At 42.0% G+C, this 8,134-nt stretch overlaps 1 protein-coding gene across 1 annotated transcript; it reads right to left on the reverse strand.

Moving 5' to 3' along the window:
• Positions 1-5,462: 5,462 nt before the first annotated feature.
• On the reverse strand, positions 5,463-5,849 carry LOC121283915 (late histone H2B.L4-like). Its single transcript, XM_041198717.1, has one exon. It carries the CDS (start codon positions 5,847-5,849, stop codon positions 5,463-5,465), a length of 387 nt encoding a protein of 128 aa, XP_041054651.1.
• Between the last annotated feature and the right edge of the window lie 2,285 nt (positions 5,850-8,134).

Genomic DNA, 8,134 nt, shown 5'->3' on the forward strand with positions numbered 1-8,134 from the left:
CTTTAAGCTTTGAAGATTGATGGGCTGCTTATTTGAGGGCTGCTGTGCTTCATTTACACATGTTTACATTTATTTTCTGGTATTTGTTTAAGATAATTGGTTTAAGATTGAGAAGATATTTTAGGAATTCCAATTAACTAGGCCAATACTGAAGCTTCCAAAGTATTGGTTATGTGTGGAACTAAGCTATATACTTAGCTCTCCTTGGGTCTCGAATTCATCTGTTGGAAAAGAATATTGAAATGGTAGACATTCTCAAAAAAATGCTGAAATCTGCAGAGAACTTGATATTTATCTAGCTTAGTGCTTCTCTAACAATTCCTAACACTCCAAAAATAGATAATTAAATTAATGAATCAAAATGAAAAGCTAGAAGTAAAGCTGCTTTATGTTTGTTAAGGCCTTGTCAGCCTAATTAATGAGGATCTTGTATATCATCCTGTTGCTGCAAAGACAAATCAGAAAAGTATTTTACTCCAGCTTAGACCTTGCGTAACTAAGTTTAACAAATGGGAAGTATCTGAAGTATCAATATAAGCATTGAAGGACCTCTTAGATCTACTATGGTAGTCAGAAGTAGGGCTTGATGCATACAGTGGAGAAAGAGGCAACAAACCAAAGAGACAATCGAAGAATGTAGGTAAAGCTAGTTACCAAATTGATGCTGATTCTATACCTATCAGGAGTGTTGAGCTGCAGCCAGTAGCATGGACAGTCATGCAATAGGAATTGAAAATTGTGTCATTTCACATGTTGACAACACTCCAGTACCTTTGCTAACTTCCCCAGCCAATATCCAAAAATAAGCTGATCCACACTGCTCTGATAACTGAGTCCTCACCAACTGCAAGCATCTCATGAGCCCCTGAATAAGCCTCTGAAACCGTGCACCTATAATGCCATAACCACTAAATGAGCACCTTGTAGAAGCAAAGTAGGTAAAAGACCACTTCAATCAGGCACTGCTGGGAAAAAAACAGGGTAAAAATTAGTGCATAGGCTACCCGGTAAACCATTAACACCACAGTGCTAATTGAAATCTTTGCGATTAGAGAGTGTTTCTTTAGTGGCTGGAGACTCTGCAAGGCTAGGTGACATGAATAATAATTTTGATATTTGTGGAAATGCTGTTGTTTGCAGTGTGGAAGGATTGCGGCAGGTGCTGGCCAAGATTGTTAACACAGGGGAATATGGCTGCATGTGCTGTCCTCACACAAAATTATGCAGCACGGCATGACTAAATGAGATGTACACTGAGTTGGAAAAAACCACCAGGCCTGTGCGGCCATCTGATTATTGTTTCAGGACTCCAGCAGCCTGCTTGTTAGGACTTGAGTTGAACCATAGATTTGATTGCAGTGGAGTTCCTTTGCTGAGCTTGGGTTCTTAAGTGGAATCACCAGCTAACCCCGGCCTTGCTTTGCAGGGGCAGATTGACACAATATAAAAGCATTATGGAAGCTGTCAGAAAGGTGGGTACAGACCTGAATGATGCACTGCTTCTCAGCACAAGCCAGCCGAGCATTTAGTGATATCCCTCACAATTCAAAAAGGAACACTCAAGAAATGTTGTTGCAGTCAATGATGCCCTGGATATGGGGGAATCCCACAATCAGTACAAACCCCACACCCTGCTGCTTCAGAATGTTCATGGAAAAAACAACAATTGTGTTTGTACTAGCACACATCAACTGTTCAAGAGGGATAAAGAAAGACTTGCATTAATATAGCACCTTGCGTGGCTGCAAGATATCACATACTGATTTACTGCCAATGAAGTTCAATAAAATCACTGCAGATTGACAGATGCAGGGGAGTAATGGCATAGTGGTTTTGTCACTGGACTGGTAATTCAGAGACCCAGGGTAATGCTGTGGGGACCCGGTTTGAATCCCACCATGGCAGATGGTGGAATTTGAATTCAATAAAAATCTGGAATTAAATATCTGATGATGACTATGAAATCATCTTCACATCTGGTTAACTAATGTCCTTTGAGGAAGGGCCATCCTTACCTGGTCTGGCCTACATCTGACTCCAGACCCACAGCAATGTGGTTGACTCTCAAATGCTTTCTGAACATGGACAATTAGGGATGGGCAATAAGTGCTGGCCCAGCCAGCGACACCCACATCCCATGAACGAATAAAAAAAAAGATATGCCCTGTGCAAACTTGAAAGGAGCCAGCCACAAAGATGTTCAGAGTTTCAGTCACCCTGACTACAATCAGCAATGCTGTATTACCTGTAGCCGTTGGCTGCAGGCCTTCTTGAAGGATGTGACAAAAATCTGTCATTGCATCCTTTAAGAAGCTTTAAACATTGTTCTTAAGACATGCACTTTGGGAGGACTAGTATGGGATGACTAGACATTATACCACAAATGGTATGATTTTGTGAAGTGCAGAGAAACAAAAATACCTTGGTGTCCATATACACAAATCCTGAAAAGGGACAAGGCTAGTTAATAAGATGGCTAAAAACACATGGGTTATTTGAGTTTATAAATGAAGGAATGGAATATCAATGCAAAGAGAACATGCTAGAACTTTATAAATTATTGGAGTTTTGTGGACAATTCTGGGCACCAGACATCAGGAAAGCTGTAAAGCCTGAGAAAGGGTATGGAGGCAGTTTACCAGCATGTCACTTCAGTTGTGAGGACAGGTCAGAAAAGTTAGCGCTGTTCTCATTGAAACACAGAAGGTTAATAAATCTCATATAGAGATTTCAAGATGTTAAGAGGTTTTAATAGAGTGCATAAGAAACAAAAAAACATTAAAAAGAGGAGCAGGTGTTGACAAAGACTAGCCTGCCATTCAATAAGAATGTGGCTGATCCTCTACCTCAACTTCACTTTCCTTCCCCAACTCCATATCCTTTGATTCCCTTAGTGTCCAAAGGTTTGTGAGAGAAGGACTTTTCCCTCTGAGCAGATCAAAAGACCTAGAGGGAAGACGAGGAGAATTTTTTCACTCAGAGTTACAAGGATCTGGAATGCTTCAGCTGATACAGTGGTGGAAGGAACTGCCTCAAGAGTTTTAAAAAGAAAGTTGTACTGCTACTTGAGGATGGGGTGCATGACCACCCCCGCCCCCCCCACCACCCCCCCCCCCCCCCCCCCCCCCCCCCCCCCCCACCCCACCCCCGCCACCTCCCCATTTGCAGGAAACAGGCAGAAGTCACAAATTATTCACCACAGAAAATCAAGCAAGCTCAGAGGCCAACACAAACTGGACAAGTGGTATTCCATTATCTTTCCACTATTGCCTTGCTTTTGAGTAAAAGCAAAACAGTAAGGACACCCAAATCAACATCCATATTTCTGAACACCTACTGGTCGGTATGAAGACCACTTATATGAAAACCAGTCATTTGAATGCCAAAATTCAGATTAGTACCAATCTGAATACTACTGGCCTGAGTGTCATGAAGGTGAACATCACTATTCTGAACATTATTAGTCCATGCAGATTCTTAATTCAAGCAGAGATGCTAACTTTGGGAAGAACAGTTTATACTGATGCATGTTATCATGCACATTATATAAAAATTACATTGTATTAGCCATGAATATTATCTTTATTTATAAAACGTCTTTGGAGCATTGCCATTGGTCCTGCTATATGCAATGTCATTAATTTGTTTAGTTGTCAACAAGAGAGAGTAGTCTGATCACTGACTGGGCAGTAAGAAGTCTCTCCCATTTTCAAAGTCACATATCAGAAAGGAAATTTGCTATTGAAATGTCACAGTGCTGGAACAAGGGAGGGCCATTGATCCAATGCAGTCCTCCAACACTGTGATATATAAATGACAATTATCCCTCCGGCCTTCAGACCCTGATACTATTCTGATGAGGCAGGCAAGCCCTGTGTTGCCTCTTTTAGAGAAGACTGAGCATATTAAATGCTACTCAGGCACTTAACTGGACAGCAGTGGACCTTCCCCAGGATCAAGGACTGAGGGACAGAAGTCACGCCTGCTGAGAGCTACTAGCCAACTTAGGATTTCAGGCCAGAGGTGAGTGCTGGTACACAGGATGTCATGGGGGAGGAGGGGGGTGGATGGGGTGTTAGCAGGAAGGGCAGGTGGGCAGTTCTGAGCAGGCCTCTATCCCAATGAATGCCTTTGAATGAGGAACCCTTTCTGGGAGCCGGCAAGTAACCTCGCCAGGTTTGCTTGTCATGGTGCCCTCAGGGTGAGCCCCCCATTAATACAAGCAGTGGCAGAATGAGGTCATTAAGTCAGAATTAATTGCCCATTTAAGAGCCTCAACTGGCAACCGAGGCAGAAGCACAAAGGTGGTGGGGTCCCCACCGACCATCCTCCCACTTAATTAAATGCCCCCTGCCACTAAACTTGCTATGGGGAAAGGGCATTAAATACCACATGGGGGCTTGAGCACAAGAATCTAGGCTGGCACTCCAACGCAGTACTGAGCGAATGCTACACTGTCGAAGGTGGCGTCTTTCAAATGAGATGTTAATTCAAAGACCTATCTGTCCTCTTAGGAGGGCACAAAAGATCACTGACACTATTTTGAAGAAGAGCTATGCTTGGTGACTGGGAAATATCTTGTCATTGTCATTTTGGCAATCCCCCAAAATAAGGATGACGCCTGCCAGGCAACGTATCCAGCAATTACAGGCCAGTCCCTCAGTGGTGGGGAAACTTCTAGAAACAAGAACTCAGGACAAAATTAATAGTCACATGGCCAAATGCAGCTTAAGTATGGAAAACCAGCATGGATTTTCTAAGGAAAAATCATGTTTAACTAACGTGCTGGAGTGCTTTGAAGAGGTAACAGAGAAGGTTGATGAGAGCAATGACGTTGATATGGTGTTTGTAGACTTCCATAAGGTGTTCGATACCATGCCGCATAACAGATTTGTGAGCAAAGTTATAGCTCATGGAATAAAAGGTACAGTAGCATGGATATGGAATTGGCTGAGTGACAGGAAACACAGAGTAGTGGTTGATGGATGCTTTTCATGCTGGAGGAAGATTTGTTGGAGTTCCCCAGAGGTCAGTGTTGGGACCCTTGCTTTTCCTGATATATATGAATGATGTAGACCTTGGTGTACAGGGCACAATTTCAAAGTTTGCAAATGGTACAAAATTTGGAAGTATTGTAAACTGTGAGGAAGATAGTATAGAGCATCAAAGGCACATAGTCAAGTTGGTGGAATGGGCGGACAGGTGGCAGATGAAATTCAATGCAGATAGATGTGAAGTGATTCATTATGGTAGGAAGATGATGAAGAGACAATATAAAATAAAGGTTACAACTCTAAAGGATGGTGCAGAAGCAGAGGGACCTGGGTCTGTATGTGCATAAATTATTGAAGGTGGCAGGACAGGTTGAGAGAGCAGTAAATAAAACATACAGTATCCTGGGCTTTATTAATTGGGGCATAGAGTACAAGAGCAAGGAGGTTATAATCTTTAGAATGATCGACCTAAACAGAGTTGGTATATTTGGTGAAAGCTTTCATGCTTTCAGGGACGCCGTGTTTGGCCAATTCCCCCAGCAGCATGAGACGGACGGCGCTCTGGATCTCTCTTGTCGAGATGGTGTGGCGCTTGTTGTAGTGAATGAGGTGCGAAACCTTGGAGGCGATGCACTCGAAAATGTCGACAACAAAGGAATTCATAACACTCCTGTCCTTGGACAAGATCCTGGTGGAAGGGTGGACCTGTTTCAGCACCCTATGCACATAAATGGAATAGCTCGGCTTGCGAGATTTCCTCCACTTCTTAGGTGACTTCTCGGTGACTTTAGTCAGCAACTGCTTCAATGCCTTGCGGGATGCACTGCCCTTAGCTGCAGCTGCCACCCCAGGCATTCCACTCAACTTGGACCAACTCAAGTCATGTTGAACTTGTATAGGACACTAGTTAGTCCTCAGCTAGCGTATTGTGTCCAGTTCTGGGCTCTGCACTTTAGGAAGGATGTGAAGGCATTAGAGAGGATGCTGTAAAGATTCATGAGAATGGTCCCAGGGATGTGGATCTATTGTTATGAAGGTAGATTGGTGAAGTTAGAACTGTTAACCTTAGAGAAAAGAAGGCTGAGAGGAGATTTGATAGAGTTATTCAACATCATGAGGGGTCTGGACAAAGTAAATAGGGAGAAACTGTTTCCACTCATGAACGGAATGAGAATGAGAGGGCACAGAATTAAAGTAATTAATAAAGAAGCAAAAGTGATATGAGGAGAAACTTTACGCAGCAAGTGGTTAGGGTTTGGAATGCACTGCCTGAGAGTGTGGTGGAGGTAGGTTCAACTGAAGCATTCAAAATGGAATTGGACTGTTATCTGAAAAAAGAAACACGTGCACGGTTATGGGGAGAAAGCAGAAAAATGGCACTAGGTGAGTTGCTCATTCAGAGAACCAGTACAGACATGATGGGCCAAATAGCCTCCTTCTGTGCCATAACAATTCTGTGATTCTGTTTTCTTTGACCTCCTTGAGACTGGGTGCCATCGTTATTTTGTGGAAAGAGAGATATCTACCCCTCAATCAACATCACAAAAAGAGATTATCTAACTGTTATCGCTTTGCTGTATGCAAATTAATTGTCACGTTTCCTACATTATAGTAACAACACTTCAAAAATACATAATTTGCTCTAAAGCACTTTGGGTGTCATGAAGTTATTAAAGGCATTATATAAATATAAGTCTTTGTTTCTTTCTTTGGAGCCAACGATATCACGCATATCAAATGTCAGACAGTGAATTGCTAGTTCAGACAAATCAGTCATCTGAACTGTGTTTGATCCCAACTTGGTTGTATAAGCAAGTTGCGCTATATTTGTTTTATGGTTCATCTAGTTTTCCCTCTACACACTGCATAAAAACTCAATTAGGCTCCTGCTACTTTGCTTAAGATAACTTATTAAGGAGCCTCAAATGTAAATCTAAAGCCTTCCAACCACAGAGACATTTCTACTAGCTGAGTTCACAGTCAGTTGGTGGTTGTTTGTTTGAAGTGACAGCAATTGCTACATGCATACACACTCTAAGGAAAATATGGAAATAATTAAATTCTTGACAAAATTCAATATTAAAAGCCATCATACTCTTCTCCTGTTTTCTCTCCTAATATTTACCATTCCTTTCCTCTCATTTTCAACCTTAGATTCTCTTTCTGTCTTCATAGCTGTGTTTACTTGTAGCTTCAATCCCAATATTTTCCCTTTCATCTGAACTAATTTCTATCTGTTGCAACAGCTCCAAAAAGGCCTCAAAGATTCATAAAGTTACCATAAGTGCTAGTTTGGTCCAAATGATAGTACACTTGCCTTGAGTCGGAAATTTGTAGTTTTATGATCCCAGCTGATGTTACTATTAGACAAGCCAGAGTCCAGGTTGGAACCCGGCTTATATATCCTAATTTTTATTTTTTATTTAAAAATGTAGAGGACAACTACTGAACAGTAGCCACAGGAGTCAGCTGATGAACTTTTAACAAAAGAATAAAACATTTATTAAACATGAAAAGATGAACTATATTTACAATACCACTTTACCCGCAACTATAACTTTACAGATATATACAGATTCGTAAGGATGACACAAATTACGAAAGCTATCTAATGCTCTCATGATCACAATAAGTACACAATCCATGTAAACCAATAGGCGACCTGTGATCAGACACATCACACTCTGAAACCAAGCAACAAATGCCACACCAAACAGATGCCATGGATCCCTTATCAACTCCCCCCAAAAACTTGTTACACAGTTGGCCAACCAGTCTCACTGAACTCTGTCTTTCACATGAATCCCCACTCTCCAAGAACTCACTTTGCAATTTTCTCCCAAACTAATGCTTTCTCTCGGTTGTCTTCCACAAGGGTCCACCTCCAGGGTTTCGGACTTTTCTTCCGATGTTCCTCTCCCCTAGATCGCCATGCGCATTCAAGCTTTGCCTTCCCCGCACTCTCTCTCAGATAATCAGCCATGCTAATAGAACACCACTGCTTCACATGCACATGGCAAGGAGTCACCAAACTTCGGATATCTCCTTGGATCTTCTGACTTTTCACAAGCCTATTTTGCTTCAAGTCTGTGTCCTGCGTCATTCTTGCTTTAAACTTGGAGCCTTCTTCTGCTCCTCAC

Source organism: Carcharodon carcharias, chromosome 11 (assembly GCF_017639515.1).
Source record: "Carcharodon carcharias isolate sCarCar2 chromosome 11, sCarCar2.pri, whole genome shotgun sequence".
Classification (NCBI taxonomy): domain Eukaryota; kingdom Metazoa; phylum Chordata; class Chondrichthyes; order Lamniformes; family Lamnidae; genus Carcharodon; species Carcharodon carcharias.

Excerpts from the sequence above, each read along its gene's own strand:
- LOC121283915 (XM_041198717.1), bottom strand. The coding sequence starts at position 5,849 with ATGCCTGGGGTGGCAGCTGCAGCTAAGGGCAGTGCATCCCGCAAGGCA.